This window comes from Gadus morhua, chromosome 10, assembly GCF_902167405.1.
Source record: "Gadus morhua chromosome 10, gadMor3.0, whole genome shotgun sequence".
Classification (NCBI taxonomy): Eukaryota; Metazoa; Chordata; class Actinopteri; order Gadiformes; family Gadidae; genus Gadus; species Gadus morhua.
This window is the reverse complement of record NC_044057.1, coordinates 19,229,122-19,251,841: the sequence shown is the minus strand read 5'-3', so window position 1 is coordinate 19,251,841 and position 22,720 is coordinate 19,229,122. Positions and strand designations below refer to the sequence as shown.

General features: G+C 49.4%; 2 protein-coding genes across 2 annotated transcripts in view; one reads left to right on the top strand and one right to left on the bottom strand.

The window, feature by feature from the left end:
* The first annotated feature begins 474 nt into the window (after positions 1–474).
* Positions 475–11,986, top strand: LOC115552222 (eukaryotic translation initiation factor 5B). The gene is made up of 8 exons (XM_030368098.1): positions 475–693; positions 1,201–1,380; positions 2,618–2,806; positions 3,361–3,537; positions 3,953–4,094; positions 7,988–8,655; positions 9,359–9,503; positions 10,580–11,986. The coding sequence occupies exons 1-8, from the start codon at positions 598–600 to the stop codon at positions 11,548–11,550; spliced, it is 2,568 nt and encodes an 855-aa protein (XP_030223958.1). The 5' UTR covers positions 475–597; the 3' UTR covers positions 11,551–11,986.
* Positions 11,987–16,046: 4,060 nt separating this feature from the next.
* The window catches only part of drp2 (dystrophin related protein 2), a 67,338-nt gene continuing 60,664 nt past the window's right edge, over positions 16,047–22,720 (bottom strand). Inside the window, exons 19-23 of the mRNA XM_030368078.1 lie at positions 22,143–22,289; positions 20,192–20,453; positions 17,247–17,364; positions 16,644–16,730; positions 16,047–16,130 (exon numbers count right to left, since the gene is read on the bottom strand). Of these exons, the coding sequence (XP_030223938.1) occupies positions 16,111–16,130; positions 16,644–16,730; positions 17,247–17,364; positions 20,192–20,453; positions 22,143–22,289 (634 nt within the window). The 3' untranslated portion in view covers positions 16,047–16,110. The remainder of the gene's footprint in view (positions 16,131–16,643; positions 16,731–17,246; positions 17,365–20,191; positions 20,454–22,142; positions 22,290–22,720) is intronic.

Genomic DNA, 22,720 nt, shown 5'->3' with positions numbered 1-22,720 from the left:
TGCCACTGAGCAAAGAATATGACAGAGAGAACAAAACAGGTTTGGTTTCTTTATGCTCTGATGAGATAATAATAGTGTATGGTGTCAAAAGATATTTTTTATACCAAACGACAATTGTTCAATCCATTAGCAAATTCAAACTAGTCTAAAGACTTTAGATATAAACTGGTCCATTCTCTCCGACTGCCATTATGAAAGCTATTTTTGGGTTGGACAGATCACACTCACTCAATCCAGAAGGCTCTTCATTTCTTCCAGAATAATCCAGGCCTTTCCTCATATGCTGGTCCACTGGTCACCTCCTTTCCTTTCCTTTCCTTCCTGCAGGGATTAACCAGGAAATCCAAGGGAGTAGGCAAGGGGATTAGCTCCTCAGATTAAAGTGGCCATCATCTTCAAACCCCGGGCTAATCCGACCATCTGTCAAGAGAGCAGCCAGCAAAACTCGATCCACAATGGGCTAATTAGGAAAAGCTGCAGGCCACCGTTGACAGGAGAAGGAGAAGAAGAAGGAATTGTCTTCCATCAGAGCAGGTTCTATAGGTTCTTCACGGGCCTTCGTTTCGCAGCAGAAAGCACACAGCAGGTAGCCTGAAGATGGAGGATACCTATCTTCTCGATATGCCAACCGTCAAGAAGAAGATTCTTGCTGGAGGAACGGGGCCGATGCCACATTTTCCCTCCGGCACTAAGGTAGAACTATCTTTTCATGATCATGGAAAACCTCATCTATGAATGTAGTGTTGAGCAATTAGGCGTTGCATGAGATCAAAATCGACTAATTAAGGTTCCAAATATAAATGAGTGCATGTAGCCTCTGATTGTATGCCCTTTGCAATGCTGTCTAATAATTAATGGTGAAGGTTATTTTACTCAAATTAAAACCAAAATTAGCTACATCTAAACTATTTGGTCTATCAAATTGTGTGTGTGTTTCCATTAATTATACGCCCATGCTCTGTTCTACCATTGCAAATGTATCTTTTTCTAGCATATTCAGTATCAAACCTGCGGCCTCATTTTCTGGGTGATTTCTTTCATGGTGTGTTTCTGCTCTATCTTCGATAAGGCTTACATGATGACATATGACACATAATGATAATAATTTCCAAAAGAATAGAGTCCCATTCACAGGCAGAAAAGAAAAGAAAAATCCATTCACCCATTATTTGTATTTTTCCCCCCTTTCTACCCATAAAGGTGGTGTTCCACTTCCAGACGCTGCTGGATGACTTTGAGCGCACGGTGATCGACGACAGCCGCCTGGCCAAGAGGCCGGCCGAGATCTTTGTGGGCAAGATGTTCAAGATGGAGGTGTGGGAGAGTCTGCTGACGTCCATGCGTGTGGGAGAGGTGGCCGAGTTCTGGTGCGATGCGGTGGTGCGTGTCGACTTTCATCACCACCCCCCCCCCCCCCCACCCACATCACGCAAACACACACACACACACACATGGACGGGTTCACATATGCAAACACACATGTGCTCTAAAACCACAGGGCCTATCGAACAATACGGGCTAATGAGGATCCGTCCAAGAACAAGAAAAACATGTTTTCTCTTTATAGAATCTACGGATGTTGGGTATATTCAGACCCAAACCAACTGTACGACGGAGCAACGCTATTGTACAACATGTACTCACATCTTTCCCCATCTCGACACGCAATTTCACAACTAAATGTACGACGACTGATTGCAGTTCTCCCGTGTACGTCGCAGCGGAATGATTGCCATGTACTTCATGATTGAGCAAGGTCTCGGTCTAATCATGAGCATAACTTGTTTTAGATTCGATTCAACTTTAAAAGTGGAGAGGGCTGTTTCTCAGGGTGCCTAGTCAGCAGGATGTCAGCCACAGGGATGAAGCAGTTCTTGAACCCGCTGGTCCGGGCATGGAGAGTCATTGAGGGACTCCGAGAGCGGAGGAGGTCAAACATTCTGTCGCTCGGGTGAGAACTGTCCCTGGCAGTGCTGCGTGCCCTCCTCACACCACCCTCTCGCCGGACAGCCTCAATGGGGGTGCGTTGGGCCGTTTCCGCCACCACCGAGACAGAGCGGTTAGCCATAACGTACTGGGCTGCAGTTGGTGTGGATTATCTCTATGCAGATTTTTCTCAATGATGCAGACACCAGGCTCTGTGAAGAAAGATGGACTTTCTTCAATCTCCTCACGAATAAGAGACGTTGGTAAGCCTTTTTGACCAGGGATGATGTGTTGAGGGCCCAAGAGAGATCCTCGGATATGAGGACCCTTAAAGCTGGCAATAAGCTCAACCTCCAGCACGTTGATAAGGATGGGGGTGTGTGTACCACTCTCTGTCTTCATGCAGTCCACAATGAACTCCGTGGTCTTCTGGGTGCTGAGAGCTCGGTCGGGGCACCGCGTCACTAGGGGCTGAACCTCCACCCTGTAGGCCGGCTCATCGGTGTGGCTGCCGATGCTTACATCCGTTGTGTCGTCTGCAAACTTGATAGTGGTAGTAGAACCATGGCCAGGTGTACGGTCTTAGGGGAAGAGGGGGTAGATGAATGGTCTCAGCACAGAGCCCTGTGGGACGCCGCTGTTCAAGATATGGGATCACGATTATGAACGGTTTTCTTCTCTTTTCTTCCAGCACACTGGTTTGTACCCTATAGTGTCCAAGGGGATGAGGCTGATTGCCCAGGGGAAGGACCCTCTGGACGGCCAGAGGCACATGTGTGGCTTGGGCAACATGTTCCACTACCACTCCACGGGTTACCCAGAGCTGGACGAACTCATGAGGACCCCCCAGCCGCTCATCTTCATCATGGAGCTGCTGCAGGTAAAACTGGGGACCGACAGCGCTACCATGAGATTAGTAGATCGTGAGATAGATTGGATTATAAGATTGAGAGGGCGTGGATGGGTTCGTTTGAGTCCAGCACATGATAGGCACTCGTTTCAGTCCCCCAATGTCCCCATTCTGTGTCTGACTTCGCTGAAGGTCTGCTAAATGGCAAAATCTGTTATTTATATTCATTGGAAAAAAATACAATGTTGTGATGTTTGGCATTGCTGTTTACCCAATAATGGCCTGCACTCATTGAGCAATTTCCTAGCCGAAGGATACATCTAGAATAAACATCCAGGCAGGCAGAAACATAAAGCAAACCGGGTACTTTTCTATAATGTTAATTCAATTGATATAATAAAAAATGCAGTAATCATAGTTATTAAGAACAGACTAGAGCAAGATAAGATGACTATCTACCACGCACCCTGCTGAGACCAGCATGGTTTCTCCTCCTGTGTTGATCATGAGCTGGGAGCCGGGAAACATTTTGCCACACATATGCTTCACTCTATGCCCTGTTCCGGTATGTTCTGCACCGGCAGGTGGGAGACCCCATGTCCTACCAGCGTGAGTCCTGGTTGATGGAGAAGGATGAGAAGATGCGCACCGTGCCTCTGCTCCACTTCCAGGGCAACTCGCTGGTCAAGATGAAGCGCTACGAAGAGGCCGCCAGCAAGTACAAGGAGGCGGTCCTACTGCTTAAAGTCGTCCAATCAAGGGTGAGTGACTGGAATGAAATGAAGATGATTGGCGGCGTCTAGCGAGAGTACAGGGATATATGAGGACGAAAGCAAACCGTCTCCCAGAGGACACTGGCTCGTGTCCTTGAGCTAGTTTGATGCACCATTATGTGGCAACAGCTGTTTATGAGTGATAATTGTGCTCAGTGTGAAGAGTTCAAGAGAAGCGGCATAATGGCTGTGTGTGTGTGTGTGTGTGTGTGTGTGTGTGTGTGTGTGTGTTTATGTGTGTGTGTTTATGTATTTGTGTGTGTGTGTGTGTGTCTGTGTGGGTGTGTGTGTGTGTCTGTGTGTGTGTGTGTGTGTGTGTGTGTGTGTGTTTGTGTGTGTGTGTGTGTGTGTGTGTGTGTGTGTGTGTGTCTGCGTGGTTGATGAAATGCTCACGTCTACGCAGGAAATGCCCGGCGACATAGACTACATCAACCTGGGCCGCATGGTCATCCCTCTAGAGCTGAACTACTGCCAGTGTATGCTGGAGCTGGAGCAGTACTACGAAGTCATCGAACACGCCAGCGAACTGCTAGGGAAACACAAAGGTAAACGCCTTCAAAGGATGAATAACGAACTGGGGGACACTTGTTGGGAAAGAAAAGGGAAAACCTTGGCTCATGCGCCCCCTCCCCCCCCCCGCCCTTCTTTGCAGTTCAGTGTCAACGCAGTCCCATTCATGTGATGTAGAGATGGGATCCCTTTAAAGGCGCAGACTAAAACTCCCCATGTGTTACTAGCCAGCGCAGACGCTGCTGAGGAAGGTGATGCAGAGATAAATCAGCCCGCTATCTAATGGGGAGAGAATAGACTTCAAACCATCTGATGTTTTCGATTCATGTGTTGCGTGTGTTGTGCTCGCATATACTGGAGACACACACACGCACGCACGCGCACACACAGACACACACACACACACACACACACACACACACACACACACACACACACACACACACACACACACACAATCTCTCTTTCATAAACATACACACATTTTCAAACACAGACAAACACACAACCTCTGTTTCATAAACACACACACACATGGTACCCGAATATGCATATATTGCTGTAACTGCACCCAACAGCTATTGGAACGGCTGTTTGTAAATGGGAGAAAATTACACCCGCGTCAATTTCCCAACCCTGTAAAATGGTGTCTGAGTTCGCCATTTACGATGGAACAAATGTGGTTATTTACCATAGTTCGAAAGATGAAATGAGAATGGAAAAATGTATGCCTATTAGGCCTCTTTCAGGCTACTATATTATTAGGCTAGTTTTGATGGCAGAACAGGCTGAGCCCTGTTGATTTGGGCGTTGCTGCTTTGTGTGTGCCGCTGACAACAGTAACTACTTTGTTATTAAACCATTATGTTTCATGGTTCGCAAACAACCGTTATTTGATGCTGTTATTTGTTCAGAGAATTAGCCAGAGTGCAGCCTATTATCGGTAATGCACTTTGGATTAATGAACCGAACAACAAAAGCATAGTCATGTTTGACAGAGTAGACACAATATTAATAATACATGATTTTCATTTAATAAAAATCACCCACATATTGTAAATTCTTTAAAAAGGCTTGGATATGCAACCCGCCTCAACCATGGTTATAGTGGGGTAATGGGGCCAATTATTCGATTTGCATCTGCATAAGGATCTTTAACACACACACACACACACACACACACACACACACACACACACACACACACACACACACACACACACACACACACACACACACACACACACAAACACACACACAGACCCGCCCTACCGCTTCGCTCATAAGGAATACATTATGATGCCTGCCAAGTCCAGGCAGGGCTGCAGGCCCGCTGCGGCCTGGCTCTAGCCACTCTGTGATGCCAGAGCTTTACATTACAAAGGGCTTACATACGCCTTGGGTAGGAGGCCCTGGGACCGTTGCTCTCTTGCTCATGGCCACGCCCTCCATCCTGGAGGAGCTCCTCTACTGACACAGAATCTAGCCCAGCACACAATGAGTTACGATCCCTTAAGGAGACCCCTTTATTCTCTGTCCCTCAGCTCCCATCTCTACTCTTATATTCTCTGTGTGTGTGTGTGTCTATGTGTGCGTGTGCGTGTGTGTGTGTGTGTACCCCAACATAAACACCACAGTTTGTGTGTGGGATGCATAGATTTATGTCTAAGCATGTGTGGGTGTTTATATGTGTGTGAAATGGATGCATAATTCTGTGTTTGTGTGCCTGCATTTCTGCTTATGTGTGGGTGTTTTGATGTGTTTGTGTGTGTGTGTGTGTGTGTGTGTGTGTGTGTGTGTGTGTGTGTGTGTGTGTGTGTGTGTGTGTGTGTGCGCCTGCCTGTAAGTGTGTATGTGGCACCAGGAGAATTAAAATAAACTTGCAGCTTGAGCAGCTCTGTACACCTCTGTACAAGCCTTCCTTCCTGCTCAGTGTCCAAAACCACTTGACTGGTCAATGCATGCAGAGGTGGGGCTGGGTTGGCCATTCACAATACAGCCGGCCACCAAACGGGAGTTTAGCTTTGCTTTTCACTCCCAAAACATGTATTTGAGTTTAGCGATGGCGAAAGCCGCCGGCGTGGGTTTTAGAACGTCAACTAAAGCCGTAATTGGATGCGCTTTCAGAGGTCAGTCCCAACCGTGGGGAAAGATGAAATTGTTTGAACTTTGAGCTCAGCGTCAAGGTGGAAATTCGTGGCAGTTCGCTCCGCCCGGGGGACACTCGTGGATATTCAACGCTGAACTCCATAGTCAACATTGGGAACAGCGAGTCTGAAAGCTTATCAGGCTCCGACTGCTTTAATGAGGCCTATAGAAGCAATTCACCCTGCGACACCAAATCCTCACACAGCTTGTTGCCTTTCACCACACGTCCCCCTCTCTACCTTACCCCATCCTTCAATACGCTCAACCTTACATTTTCGATACTGCTTGCGCTTACCGCTCTGTTCATAGCTTTTGTTCATGTTTTGCCTTCACCCAGTCCCTTGTTCTCTCTCTTTCTCTCACTTCTAGACTCTCACCAACTCTCTCTCTCCTCCACTATCTCCACCTTAAACTCCCTCTATTTAACTCTCAACCAACTCTCTCTCTCCGGCATTATCTCCACCTTAAACTCCCTCTCTTTTTTCTGTCACTCTCTCTCTCTGGCACTATCTCCAACTTATACTCCCTCTCTTTCACTCTCACCATCTCTCTCTCTCTCTCTGGCACTATCTCCACCTTATACTCCCTCTCTTTCACTTTCACCATCTCTCTCTCTCTCTCCGGCACTATCTCCACCTTATACTCCCTCTCTTTCACTTTCACCATCTCTCTCTCTCTCTCTTTCTGGCACTATCTCCACCTTATACTCCCTCTCTTTCACTTTCACCATCTCTCTCTCTCTCTCTCTGGCACTATCTCCACCTTATACTCCCTCTCTTTCACTCTCACCAACTCTCTATCTTTGACAATGGCTTGTTGTCTCCGTCAGTTTAAATCAGCCTTGGCCAAATCTCCTCCAAAACTACCTAGCCACCCCCTCCCCCCCTTCCAGAGGGCGGTTGTACTGTGTGTCTTCTTCTCTGCCTTTGCCGAGAGCTAGGAAGAAATCTTTTCAAATGTTGGTCGAATGAAAGATTTATATTAGAGGAGAAAATAAATGAGGGAGTTGAAGGAGGTAGGAAGCCGGGGGATCCAACTAACTAGTAACTATCAACGGGGGATCCAACTAACTACTCCGGACCTACTCTTCGGCGACTTGTTTGTGTGCACACGCACGCGTGTGTGTGTGTGTATATAGGTGTACGTACAAAGGAGCTGTGTATATGTGTGATGAACGAGTGGGTCTTCTGAGAAAGAGACAGAACCCTACCCCGACTCTATCGGGTTTCCGTTAAGACGGTTGAGTACTCGGCAAGGAAACACTGTTCTGGTTATTGGTATGCAACTGGGTCATGGTAGAACATGTACACTGAACCAATTGCATACAAATACCCTTCTGCCGATCCAGAGGATAAGTCAGAGTGGACATAACAATACAGGTTGGTAGATCGGGTATTTATTGTTATCTTTAGAAAACGAATACCTACCTTTTTATCTTTATGTTTCATCTATCTGAGTTTTTAACCATCACAATTAGAATGCAGCAAATGCTTGTATCCAAAGTGACTTGCAGTGACTTTGTTAATGAGCTGGAGGCTCGGGTGTCCCTCCAAACAGAACTCCTACAGGTTGGCTGCTTACATTGCTGATACTGAAGACAGTACCTTACGGCTCACGGGAGAGTCGAACACCCCCATAAGCCCTGAACCACCCCCACCTAGACCGCTCACATTGGACTACGTACCCCGAACCTTCCCCAGAACACACGCCTCCTATGACACGGTACGCCTTGTCTTCAAGCTCTAATAGAAGTCATTCCTTTATCCCCGTCTCCCCCCAGACTGTGTGAAGGCCTACTACAAGAGGGCCAAGGCGCACGCGGCCGTGTGGAACGAGAAGGAGGCGCGGCGGGACTACAACATGGTGCTGAACCTGGACCTGACGCTGGCGGGGCTGGTCCACCGCGAGCTCCGGGAGCTGTCGGACCGCATGAAGGAGAAGTACTGGGAGGAGAAGGAGCAGTACTGGCAGAAGCTGGACAGCAGCCCCCGCGGCAGGGAGGTGGAGGAGACCAGCGAGGCGGAGGCGGAGGAGGAGGAGGAGGAGGAGGTGGAGGAGGGAGGAGGAGATAAAGGAGAAGAGTGTGGATCGATGAAGAACGACGCGGGGGAAGATGGGAGGCGTGGCCTGGAGAGTGCGAGCGTGGCGGTGAAGGACGAGGGAGAGGACGGGAGGAAAGGAAGGGCGTGTCAGGGGGGGGAGGGTGAGGGCCACGGGGGCGGGGTTGGTAAGGGTGATGATCAAGAGACAGGGCGTGGCACCGAGACGCAGAGAGAGCAGGTCGCCGGCGGACACGGCCGCCCGGAGGAGATGGACTGGCAGCAGATGCTGAGAATGATCATGTTCCTTCAGGAAGAAGGCAACTTCCATATGAAAGAGAACCGCTACGAAGAAGCCTCGGGGAAGTTCAGAGAGGCCATGGAGTACGTGGACTTCCTTCAGTACAAAGTGAGTGCAGGCGCTACTGAGATCGTGTTTACACTCGATTTAGAAAAAAGCAAGGAAAGGTTATTGTATTATTAATTAGGAACATATTTTAAACTAAAAGTTATGTTACTGGCAATACAAACAGTGCCGATTTCTTTCCTCTATTTTTGGTGGTTACTATAGAATACATATGAAAGTCAAAAATGCCCCTCAGCAATTATTAACCTTGTTACTTTTTACTTTGCAAAAAACTATAGCAAAGACATTCTATGCAGACAAATCATGGGGGAAATAACCAAAAAATAACACGAATTTCTGCAGATCCCATTGTGATGTTTTGCAAGTGTCTCTCTCTACCATCCTCCCTTCTCACTCTAACTCGTTTTTATCACTCCCCCCCCCCCCGACACACACACACACACGCACGCACGCACGCACGCACGCACGCACGCACGCACGCACGCACGCACGCACGCACGCACGCACGCACGCACGCACGCACGCACGCACGCACGCACGCACGCACGCACGCACGCACGCACGCACGCACGCACGCACGCACGCACGCACGCACGCACGCACGCACGCACGCACGCACGCACGCACGCACGCACGCACGCACGCACGCACACACACACACACACACACACACACACACACACACACACACACACACACACACACACACACAATCACCTCAATCACCTCCTTCCTGGGTGTTCAGCTGGTCGACCAGAAGGGCGAGGACTGGCAGTCCCTGGAGAAGGTCCGCCTCCCGTTGACCCTTAACCTCAGCGGGTGTCTGCTGGAGCTGCACCAGTACCAGCAGGTGGTGGAGCTCAACACTAAGCTACTGAAGAAGCACAGAGGTACGGGACACCGGGCTGGAGGTGGAGGAAACCATCAGGAATTGTCTGGTTCTCAGCCCCATCTATGACGCGTTTGAAATATAAGTAGGACTATTTATCGGACACTTTTTTGAGAGGCCTCCTGCTCAAGGCTGCTTACAGGGAGAATTTGGGGTTAGAATCACAGAAACTTCAGGATGGGAACAAAACACCCTGACTACTACTAGGCTATCCTACCCCTCGTGTTTTATTTTGACTTGTTTGGTTTAGGCATTAGAAGTAAGAGATGGTTATTATTAAGGTACAGGTTTGATTGGGTTGAGAATAAGGGTCACATGATTGGAATAACCATCACGATTGCACGAGTCTTTGCACCCTGCTGAAGAAGACCGAACTACTGATACTCTCTTGATATTGCAACAATATTGAAATGAAGCAGAGACAAATATTCTGAAAGGCAGACGGATGAGAAACCAACAACAAGCAGTTTGTTTGGGTGAATTTGATCCCCTATGATGTTCATGGCAGGATGAAGATCCACGGTTAGTGCTGGGCATGGCCTCAGGCAAAGTCTTCCTCTATTGTTTAAACAAAGACAGATTTCACAGTTAACTGGGAGAGACAACAAACATTCCTCTAATAAATATTCAACCCCACCTCGTCAAGCAATTCCATTGCCCCTTTTGCATCCGACAGTGGATATCAGAGAACATTATTTTCATTTGCTTTTTTATTTTGCAGCAAGATTGAATTATTTATTGCCTTGGCTTTGTAAAATTGGTGTTTACTCCCCCTTTGGCTGCAATTTACCGCCCAACCAAATTAGCTATTCTCCTGTTTGAACTCCTCGCATGTCTTTTCGCATCTCCTTCTCCTTCATCTTCTACCGCTGCCTGCTCCGTCCTGCGTTCATGGAGCCCAGACAGGGGATTTATTTTACTTTTAGATTTAATGCTCGACAGCCTTACTGACCCCCTCTTTATTATCCTCCTCCTTCTCCCTCCATTCAAGCTAGTGGTTTACCTTCATATCTGCTGGCGTCTGACTTTGAACTCTTTTCATCCCTTCCCTTGGACTTCACCTTCTCTTCATCGTAGGTAACTTCAAGGCCGTGTACCAGCGGGCTCGGGCCCACTCGGCCCTGTGCAACGAGGACCAAGCCCGCAACGATTACCTCAAGCTGGAGCGCCTGGACCCCAAGTTCCAGCCGGTGGTCCGGCGGGAGCTGAAGAAGCTGGGGGAGACCCTGCGCCTCAGGCACGGCCAGCAGAAGAAGACGTACTGGGAAACGTCCCGGGAGAAATGGGGCCCGGGCGGAACCCGAGCCAGAGCCGCCGCGGCGGCGGCTAGCGGGACCCCCAAGAAGAGTGTGACGTTCGCGACCGTCGAACAGCACCAGGAACATGCCGGTGTTGGGGAGGGCGTCGGGTCCAAGGAGGCCAAGAGGGAGGAGGCCTCAGCCAGCGCCGACGCGGGACTGGAGGGAGCGGAGAGGGAGCCCCACCAGACGGATGTGAATCCAGAAGAGAGGGAGGAGGAGGGGGAAGACGCCAGGGTCGAGAGTCACATGGGAGAGGAGAAGGACGAGGAGAGGAAGGAAGGAGAGGAGTGTTCCAGGGTGGAGGGTAAGATGAAAGAGGCAGAGGAAGAGGAGGGGAGTGTAGAAGGAGCGGAGTGTGCCACGGAGGAGAGGAATATGGGAGAGGAAGGGAAGGAGGGGAGTGAGGAAAGAGTGGAGTGTGCCAGGGAGGAGAGTCACAAGGAAGAGGAACAGGAGGAGGAGGGAAGGAAGGATGGAGAGGAGTGTGCCAGGGTAGAAAGTAATGCGGACGAGCAGAGGGATGAGGGAGAGGGGAGAGAGGAAAGAGGGGCGTGTGCCATGGAGGAGAGTCACAAGGAAGAAGGGGAGGAGGGGAGGGAGGTTGGAGCGAAGTGTGCCAGGGTAGAAAGTTACACGGAAGAAGAAGAAGAGGAGAAGGAGAGGGGAGAGGAGGGGCGGGAGGAAGGAGACGCAGGAAAGGAAGGAGAGGAAGTAGAGGAAGGAGTGGTGTGCCAGGGTTCCGATTAGTAAAGAAGCGAGCCTTGTGCTGCAGGGTTACAGGCGGGATGCTCCAGATAATGGACTGAGAGACGGAGATAGTGTCCCAGCGGCCACCAGTGCAGCCAAAGATAATGTTGCGAGCAAGCGATCCGGTTTCGATAAGGCCAGGAACAAGGTCAAAAGCCCATCAAACGGCCGGGGCGGGGGTAAGGCACAGGCGAGCAGGGGAACAAAGCCGCCACTCGATCAGATGCAGCCAAAGGGAGCAAATGATCTCAGGCCATCTCCGAGCCCACAGGGGAAGTGGAGCACAGACCAAGGTTAGATGAAGGGGCCGATAGGTCTGCCACTGAATAAGAAGCTACACGATGAGGATCGAAGTAGTGAAAGCCAAGGCGAGGGAAGGGAGGAACTGTGAGCAGAGTCAGGCTGCAGGCCTGTGTCTTCCCTTGCAAGGGGGGGGGGGGGGGGGGGGGGGGGGGGGGGGGGGCACGTCACCGAACGTCAGCAAAATGTCAAAAATTAATAAACAGAAAATGGACCGAACACAGCACTGCGACTGTTCAATGTTTTATTATTGTTGTCATTGTCATAGGAATTGCTAAAGGCACATAGAAAGAACAGGCAGACTGGGTATGCCAAATACAAAGTTTTTATTTCTGTACACAAAAAGTAGAAAGCAGCCAGTAACACACTCGTTATTAAAAATCTTTTCTTCAAAACTTAAATAAAATTGAAATCATAACAACAGAGATTAACTATCTGGAGAAAAGACACGGGGACGTGCTTTTTCTGTGAATAAAATTAAACAACTCACACTGATGATTACCAATATTAACAGTGAGTTTGAACATAAACCTCTGCTTGACTTGCAACGTTAAGTAGTCAGTAATGAACAAATGATTTCAGGGGCATAATATAGAGTGCATGGAAACCTTGTTAGTGTAGTTAAGTGATTCACTGCACTCTCACTGGCCTACTCACACACGCACAAAAACACACACACACACACACACTCACGTGCGTGTAGTCTCTTAAAAAAACGGTGTGGTTGGCTGGGGGATGGGGAGTTGACGCGGTGCTACAAAGGGATGCAGATCCTGGTAGGAATGAGACGTCTCAACCGTAGTCCTTCAGTCACGGTACGGGGATCTGGGTGTGTGCTCCCGTGTGAGTGGTGAGGTTTTGGTTGGGGAAGGGATGGGGGTGAATGAACATTGTAGCTCTTGTTCATTTCACAGACGATGGAACGTGGATCAAGGGATCGTGTGTTGGACCGATACGGGCAGAATGAACCAAAGTAAGAAAAATCGGAGGGTTTTCACGACCGGTCGCTCAGGGGTGTACGCTTGTGTATGTGTGTGTATCTCCGTGTGTATGTTTATGTGTGTGTGTGTGTGTGTGTGTGTGTGTGTGTGTGTGTGTGTGTGTGTGTAGACCAGGTGTGAATCTAAACAGGAGTATAGGTAGGTAAAATGGTCGTCGGAATCATGCATTCCCACGTCTCCTAATTGCTCATCATCCACTCCACCTCCGCAACAAACGGGCTTCGTTACGCAAGGCTTGCTCTCTGGGGAGCGATACATCTTCAGGGAGCCCTTTCATCTTTCATCGCCATCGGTCACTGTCCCACCGTACATCAACCTGCGCGTCCCTTGACAGACCCCATCAAACACGTAGAGCACGCCAATCATCCAGATTGACAGGTACTCATGTAATGACATGTCTGAACCACCCATAAAACACAATCTATGTGATTAAACATTCCCTCCGTCACTTTCTTTAACCCTCTCTTGCTCCGCATATACACTTCCTCCTATCCCTTCTGTGACTCGACTGTACCCCAAGCTAGGCCCGGGGTGGGATTATTTTTAACAGGCGACGGCTGGTAATACTCTTTGAATTTTCCGAACCAAAACGGTAAAAAACGGTTTTGGGCTTGATGTTTTGCAAGCACTTCGTTTTTCAAATGAGGCTAGGCCCCTCTATAGCCTGGTGCCCATAAGGTTATTAGCATTTCTATTATAAACCTCACACACCACTTTTTCAGCCTCACAAACCTGCAGCGCTGTATCCTTGGGGACGGTTCCCTAGCAACCGTACCAAAAAACTAACAGAACGGTATTGTGGAGGATGATGTCAAAAGTGAATGTTCCGCTCATTTGCAAAAAGGGAGGGAAATCTTTTGTACCAGAAGCAGACTCAGGCATCGAAACACATATCTCGACGGCTGATTGGAAGGGATCGTGGGTTCACCCATCACGAGTTCAAATCCCTTTCCAACTCTACGCCATTCTTCCCAAATTCAAAAAAAAACATAGAGCGATTGTTTGATGCCAGTATCGTTTCAGGCGGGCCTCCCGTAGTTTTCTGGAGATTTTCCGTGGCAAGAACATCAAAAGAGAACATCCACTTGCGAACCCAGAAGCAATGAACAGCGTTTCCTACACAACCGGCTCGTTGTCTTTCATATCCTTAATCGCTCCGGGCAACCTCCACCACGGAGCATGGCTCACACGGGGCCCTGCTTGACCCATCTAGGGCCCCTCCAGAAATCTCCCTCCTGGACCCTGTCGAGCTGTTCCATCCAATTTATGACTACACTGAATGACGTGTATGTGTTAGTGTGTGTGTGGGGGGTGTGTGTATGTGTGTGTGTGTGTGCGTGCAATCGTACGCGCGCACATGCACTCGCCACAATACTCCTCCGTTGCGGTGAGAAAAGGAGAAGATGAGGGAGAAAGCGCTCGCCTGATGTGTGTCCTTGGTGACTTCAGATTGCTTTTGTACCAAAAAAAAAGGGACGGAATTAGGAATAACCAACCCCCATTCGGATGCCGTTAAAAGCTTCAGGGCATCTACACAGTGTCGGTTGGTCCTTCTCGAGTGCTCCTGTATTTAATGCTTCGGGAGACCGCTGTCTGGCTGTCTGGATTAGCGCGTGACGCGTGACCTCACCAGGAGGGAGGGCACAGCCGTTTTAAAACCTCTCTTTAGAGTCCAACAACAATCCAACGAGCATTGAGGGAAAAAAACAGGGGGAAATAAGCTCATTCGACAATTCAAGACGTTCTTATTGAGCCGAAGGATTAGACAGCGTTTTAATGGTGTCTAATAGTGTATATTTAATGGGTTGGGTGGTGGAGGTGTACCGGGGATTAGGGATGAGCTCTGGAGACTCCGAGGTGGTGGTGGTGGGGGGAGGGGGGGGTTGCATTACAACGACTTGCCCTGGTGGGATGATGATGATGATGACGATGGTACCCCTGGTTGAGACCGGGAGAGGAGAGGGGGGGAGGAGGAAGAGGAGAGGCCCTGATCCAGCTGCCGGGATCATTGTCCCACGGCCGTACCCAGCGAGGGGGGGGGGCGGCGGGGGATCCTAGCATCCTGCCCGGGCGCCGTCGATTATTGACACACATTATTCTAAACAAACCCCCCCAACTGAGTCACGGCACAAATTGACTCCAGATCCAGACGGCCGCATCACAGCTGCTCCCCGGGGGACGTAAGGACGTGACGATCAGCGGCGCTGCCCTATCTCCCCTGGACGAGTGATGGATCGCGTCTACGAAGAAGAGCGCTCCGTGAACGGCTGGACGGAAGTGGGAAGCGTAATGCACGTCATCGATACATTTAGCCGCTGTTGGCACATGCGTGTGTTGTCGGTTGTGTTGTTATATCATTTAAGCGCTCACACACGTGTTAGGGACGCAGGGGGCATAGTGGCCACTGGCCACGGACCGCGGGAATAAGATGGAAGCGTGCGCACGCGCGCGCGTGTGTGTGTGTGTGCAAGTCGGTGCTGTTCTAGCGGGCACTGTGGCTGTCTTGAATGAATCACAGGGAGCTTTAACCGATGACTCGCGGAGCCCCACGGGGTAATAAATACACCGGTCTGCTGCGGACGCCCGTTCTCTCGGCAGCACGTCGGCCCAGCCAACTCCCAGTCAGCACTGGAGCTGCCACTCTTTGGGTAACACACAGAACCGAAAAAACAATGAGAGAGGCGTCACACAAAAAGAGAAAGACAACAGAGACAACAGAAGAAGACTTGCTGAAAGTGACGCAACCCGACACGATGAGAGTCGATGCATTTTCTCTGCGGAAGGTCCAATTTGTGCTGTGTACCTTTATAAAGCTTCACACCTCTGAATGACTACACAGATGCTGGTTAGCACAGTGTCTTGGCTGGGCACTATTACACATACTATATACCTTTTCTCCCTGAAGAGCTTGCTGAACACCCGTTTCTCCATTGGCTGGATAACGCAGGCAGTCAGGCAGGCTGTGTTGCTAATGTCGGCAAAGTTAGCTCGTACAGCCTCGCCCGACGGACATTAGCATAAGCCTTTAGTGGTTTGCGTGACAAAAGAAAATATAATAAGTAGGCTTTTTTTTAGTGCTTTTCCGAGTTCCGGTTAGAGAGTTAACTCTGGTAATGCCGGCTGCCCTAGCCGTAGCAGGCTTGGTTATCTGTGGTGGAGACCCAAGCCGGGGGGGGGGGGGGGGGGGGGGGGGGGGGTTTGGCTGCATCCGTGGCCCCGCCCTGCATGACATCACACTGCGCCCCAGGTCTGCTCCTGGTTAGATGAGGGAGGTGACACCTGAAAAACAATACAAAAAAACACCCGATTAGGCGACTTATTGTATGTAGTACTAGAAACACAACAGACTGACCTCGTTAATTCAACGCTAATCATTTTGGATGTTATTTTTCCATTGAATGACATTGGATTGCGTTGGACTAGCTTCCACTTGGAGACTGAGACCCGACTTATTTCAACCGTTCTGTCTCCTGTCTTCCTCTCTTTGCTACTGCTGTCAATCAAAACCCCTGCCTGCCCCCCCCCCTGTCTTATCGATCTGCAGAACCTCATGTTAGCACTCCTCTCTATCCCTTACTCCCTGGGGGAGTGTCTCTGTGTGTGTGTATGTGGGCGTGTGCGTGTGTGTGTGCCTGCGTGCGTTTGCATGCGTGCGTGTCTTTGGGGGGGTGGGGGGGGGGGGGGGGGGGGGGGGGGGGGGGGGGGGTGTAGCAGAGGACTGGGCTGTGCCTCTGAAGAGACCAGTGGAACCTGTCAGTGCTGGTTCAGTACATATACTCGCCCCACACCAACCTGGCTCTGAGGGGAATACGTTCCGCAGCTGCTCGATCACTTCCTGGAGCTGTAACACTGTATCCTGCTCCTGCTCAAAGTCTTCACCTGACAGACACGCACACGCACACACACACACACACACAGACATGCGGACACACACAGTAATACTCCATTAGATGTAGCATGATAGGAACGATACCTAATTCAGATCAAGTGTAGCTGTTGCCACCCAGTTTAATGCTTTATACACAAGTGGGGGCGTGTCCTTTGCATCGTTTAATCTGTGTTCCTATTGAAGTAGTAAAGAATAATGTGCAGTTGGTCATTAGTGCAAAATAAACCCCACCATTGGTATTCCCCGGCTCGCTCTACAAAATATAAACAGAAATGCATTACCGTGTTTTACTTCTGCTGATATAAATAAAACCTGTTTAGTGAAAAAATAAAGAGCCTGCCTCGGTAATACGGTCGGGACTAAGTTCACAGCGACAATAATCTGTTATTCACAGCATCGGTCTGCTATTCTGAAATAACGGGCCGTAGAGTACCAGTAATTGACCAATCACAATCAATGCTGTGTTTTCACATCCTACAATGTGTGAGGGGCGTCACGGTGCTGACCTGCTGCCTCCGTGTCCGTGGTCTCTCTGCTGGCCCCCTCGCCGTGGCGGTCCCCCCGGGAGACGGGCGACGACAGCGTGGAAGGCTCCGAGCCGTTGGCCTCGGAGTCCTCTTTGGGCTGCAAGGAGAAGAGAGGAGCTAGTGTACAGAGCTCACCCTGGGCTCGTTCAGTCCGACCCGCTCATTCAGAGGGCTGACCCTCTGAATTCAGAGGGCTGACCCGCTCATACGAGCCGCTGTTACAGGCAGCGGCTCGTAACCAAGGCTTCTCATTTGGAGGGGGGAGACGGCGTCACACAAAATGAAACAAAATGGCCGTCCCCCCACCTAGGAGTTCTTCTGAACACCCGTCATCACGATCGGTGCGTAGTCGCATTCGAAGAAACGAGAAGAGATGGAGAGAAGGAGAAAGAGAGCGAGGAGAGAATGACTGACAGGTGTTACGCTGCACTGTTGAACTATTGCAGGAGAAACAATACGCTGGAAGAAGTAGGTAAGGTTTGTAACCGCAGTCGGAGGCTTATTTCAGGCACCTTTTATTTATATACACGTATATATTAGGGTTGACCTCAAATCTTCGACGATTCGAATGTTCAACAGAAAGACATTTAATCGACGTCATCTTTAATAGTCAGTCTTGGAGTCTGGAAGATTGTGCATGTGATGGAATGGAATGTGCAGAATATTCCACAGGGAGGATGGGGGTGCCATATGAGTGATACTACAGCATCGCTTGGCTTATAGAAGGAAAAGTCTAGAAGTTATGCAATATTTTTACGAGGGGGATTGAATTCTGTGTGCAATTTGCTCTGCTATGCTTTGGCTCGGTAAATGTCCTTATGTTCAATAAACGTCCTTATGTTTGTGCAGAGGAAGTGGCACGATCCAATCATTTTCTTTTCGAAGTAGAGCACATTCTTGATTCCGTTATTCTCTAGAAGGATACACATTGTCAGGAGCTAAACTTCTAAAGTTTGGCACCATTTCGAAACATGAAAGGTGATCTGAAAAAAGGAAAATGCAAACTGTGTCAACAGCAGCTGTCACATACCCCTCGCGCTGGAGAAAATGACTTTCTCCATCGCTACATCATTGGTGCCTTTTTTCGCTGCACTGCTAAATTGAACGGCCAAGTATTTGTTCTATACGCTGAAACACATCAATCACTTTTAAATTAGTACTCAGTCAACTGCCTCGGGGTGATTACAGTGCTTATCAGACACAACAAAGCTCTTTGTCTCCACAGAGACCGGCCACAGTTGGAGTTAATCTATGGTTTTATATTAATTCCGATAAAGTAGCCATTAATTCATATCAAATTGAATGCAGACGTTGACATGGACGGATGAGCGAGTTTCCGTCATATTGTGAATAGTTGTTTTGTAGAGGCGGCTGGTCATTTAGTGGAAGCGTTGCTCCACGCCGATAGACAGCCCTGGGAAATCCTGATAAGGCAATTGATTAATTCTCAAGCGTTTAAACCAAGCAGAAGTCACAAGAAATGAGGCAGCATTGAGCCCCTTATATTAAAAAAGATATACGAGTCGAGTCTGGCCTGATGAATCAGATTTAATTATGCAATTTTCTAATCAACGATATATATTTATATACATGAATATATGTAAACCCTCACACACACACCAACATCCCACACACCATATGGGGTCGTGGTTTCCTCTGGCTTTCAGCGGATCCTGGTAAATATTTAACAGTGAACTCCGCAGGACGTGACACTGAGTGCTTTGAGGACCGGGACGCCTGACAAAGATGGATTCCACTTCTTCCCCAAACTTCGCAGAGCACAGAACAGTGGTGGTAGTCATACGATTACAAATCCCCCTCTTTCATTCCCCCTGTTCTCTGTGCCTCGTGTCAAACAGGGAACGTGCGACTCGAAGCTCTATCTATGACTAACTCTTTCAGCGGGAAAAGTTCCGGCGCAAGACCCCGCTGGGCGTAAGGGGGGATCCTGATAAAACATTTAACCGGCCTCCGCCTGTCAAAGCTGCACCAAATGATCTGTCTCGTCTTCCCACTCTCTTTCCCTTTCACTTTCCACGTCTTTAAACCTGACAGAGCCTCTTCCTGTCGTCCTCTTCGTCCTCTGTTCCCACTCTGACCCCCCTGCCAACCCTTTTTGCTTGGCCGCCTTCGTCTGCAATTTGTGGCACTACCGGTGTTCCCTGATTTATACTTCCTAAAGGTGCAGGCGAGAGGCGCAACCTGAGAAATTGTTGTCAGCACTGCCTCTGCTTTCACTCCCCTTCCCTTTCCCTCCCTCCGGAGTGTGGGACGCAATGCAGTCGGAGTCTATCTTGATTAGCCGACGGACCGCCGTCGTCTCTGCAAGCCTCAGCATCCATCTAAAATGCTCTCTCATACTCTCTATTTGTTCTGTTGTTCTGAATGCTCTCACCAGTTCATATTGCTATCGCTGCCCCAATTTACTTTCCCCCCAGCAGCTGAAAAGTATAAGATGTCAATATTGGATGTCCTGTCCTCAACCGGCTCTTATACTCAGAAAAAGCTGCGTTTCAGTTTGAATTGATCGGCCATTTTGGATCCAAGCTCCAAAAACAACTTTCTCTGTATATAAGAGCATGGTGAGTATAATATGTCAATATTGGATGTCCTACCCTCACCGTGCTGAACAGAGAGAGAGCTGCATTATAATTTGAATTCAGGGGGGCATTTTGGACTCAGTTCAGTTTAGAATTGAGGGCATTTAGTAGACCCTTTTATCCAAAGCGACGGTTTATAAACACATTCACACACCGATGGCGCAATCAACCTTGCTGGCGACAGACAGCACGTCGGGCACAGTAAGGGCGAGGTGTCTTGCTCGGGTACATCTCGACCCTCAGCTAGGAGGAGCCGGGGATCGAACCAGCAACCTTTCCGCTTCCAAAACAAACATCTGGGATCTGGGCTCATTCTGGATCTACCTGCAGCAGGAGCTCCCTGAGCCGGCGCAGCTGGGAGTCCAGCTGTTTGTTGTGGTCTTCCAGGATCTGCATGCGCGTCTCCAGGCGGGTCTTGTGCTGTCGGAGGACCCTCGCCTCGGCCAGCAGCTCCTCGTCCTCCTGCGGCCCCCCGTCGGCCGTGGGCGAGCACAGGACGCCCCCCTCGCCGGCCTCCGTCAGCATGGGCACGGAGGCCGCCTCTTCGTGCCTCCACTGGAGCCGACGGTACTCGGACTGCAGCACCCTGGGGGAGCCGGAGGGCGGAGGAGCCAGGGGGAGGCAGGAGGAGCCGGGTGGAGCAGACCAGGAAGGGCAGAGGAGAGAAAGCGTGGCGTCAGGGTTGGTGGAACATGAACACCCACACCCCCACAACCCCCCCCCCCCACCCCCCCTAAACACATACACACACACACACACACACACACACACACACACACACACACACACACACACACACACACACACACACACACACACACACACACACACACACACACACACACACACGCGACCTCCTTCAACCTCGTCTTTTGGCACGGAAAGAGATGATCCAATACAAGGCAGATGTTGCGTGTGCAGTTCTCCCTATCCGTCTGAAACGGTGTGGAATGACTTTGGGGCTTTCACCTGCAGTGTCACATTTACACAGGATGAATATGTGAATTGAATTGCGTGGATATATTAAGTACTATATATTTTAAAGGTTGGGTTGTGCACACATACTTAATTTGATTAACTGGTAGACTAAACATTTGGACATATTGGTATCTGTATGTATTACAGAAAGCCCTATTAAACATGCCACTCAAATCTGCAGTAACTCAGCAGGACCAGAATATGAAGGTCTCCTCACATTTGTCTCTCTTCTGTAGCACACTTCAAGGGGAGGCGAGGGGATAAATCAGAGTTATGGTCAAGTACCTCTGAGCCATAAATGAAACCGTTTGTAATAAAAAACGACCAGGGAGAATCCTGTGGCATCAGAACAGGAAATATATGGTTGGAGGAAAATTATTATAACGATTAAAGAATGAACTGGGTCAAGGTTTCAGATACCCAAAAGCGGTGTGCGCAAGTGTGTGTGTGTGTGCGTACTTTCTCTGTCTGTGCATGAAAAGGTCAGGGATAAGCGATGACAAGGGAAAATAATTCATCTGAATCATAAATGCCATTGGTATTAAATTCAGATGACTGATCTTTTCTCATCCACATGAAAAACTGCGCAGACAGAGGTGCTACTCGGAAACAATAAATCCAAATTAAACACAAACGAGACTGCTATTATGTTTTTTTTCCTGTTTCTCCTTTAACATTTTACGACACCATGCTCTGTTGCAAAAATATTTTGAGTGGTCATGTCGTTATCCCTTTGCTCTGTGAAGAAGGCCGTTAGAAAGAAAAGCTGTTATTTACTAAACTTCTCAATGTTTTTTAACTCGCACTATAATAAACTGTAAATGGCTCTTTTTCTATGCAAGATGGTTTCAAAGGCCGTCATAATTCTCACCCACCCACGCACGCACAAGTCACAAAGACATACCGCACAGAGCTGCATTCCCACCTACACGCACACACATCCAAACAACTCACAGTTGTTGTGTTTATGTTCACAAACATATGTGCACATATGCGCACCCAAGCATTTGCATATGCATACATTATGCGCACGCATGCACACATACGCACACATATGCACACGCACACATACACACGCACACACACACACACACCCAGGACCCCAGGAAGACTAGCTGCCACCTCGGCGTCAGCTAATGGGGATCCATTCAATAAACAATAAACACACACACACACACACACCCAGAATAAGGGTATGAGTGAGTGAGCGTGTGTGAGTGTGAGTGTGAGTGTGCGTGTGTGTGTGTGTCAGTGTGAAATCCTCCCCATCGACCGCGCCCCCCCCCCCACCACCCACCTGTTCTCGTTCTCCAGGCGGGCCAGGGTGCACTGGAGCTGCTCACGGTCCTGGTGCTCCAGGTGGACCAGCAGCAGGTGCTGGCCGCACGGCGAGTCCTGCTCCAGCGCAGGGCTGGAGTGACGCAGGATGTACTGATCTTCATCCCTGACATGCCCCACACAGAAGACAGCACACTGAGGCACCAGCACCAAGCCACAGGCAGCACAGAGCCACAGAGCGCCCCCAGGGGACAGGCCAGGGACATGGAGGGGCCGTGTGGGTTGGGGGGGGGGGGGGGGGGGGGGGATTGGGGGGGAGGGACAGAGCCAGGCATGCTGAAGGGATGGGTGGATTGGGTAGTGTAGGGAAACTCAATGACTAACCATAAAACGACTGGATGCTTAAGACTTTTTTGATGTGAAATGCAGAAGGGTAAGGAGGTTATATATATACATGGTCCACCTCCACTGAGCACATGGACTCAAACCTAACCAGAGTTGCACAGATGCAGCGCCACAACTTCAAGTCGGTGAGTGTGAGCCGAGGTAAACAGCGGCATAACTTGTGGCGCGTTTAAAAAATATTATTTTAATGTT

Bases quoted from the DNA above. Each gene is read 5' to 3' on its own strand.
- LOC115552222 (XM_030368098.1), top strand. From the start codon at position 598: ATGGAGGATACCTATCTTCTCGATATGCCAACCGTCAAGAAGAAGATT. The intron at 694-1,200 runs GTAGAACTATCT...CTACCCATAAAG, and splicing joins ATTTTCCCTCCGGCACTAAG to GTGGTGTTCCACTTCCAGAC. The intron at 9,504-10,579 runs GTACGGGACACC...TCTTCATCGTAG, and splicing joins GCTACTGAAGAAGCACAGAG to GTAACTTCAAGGCCGTGTAC.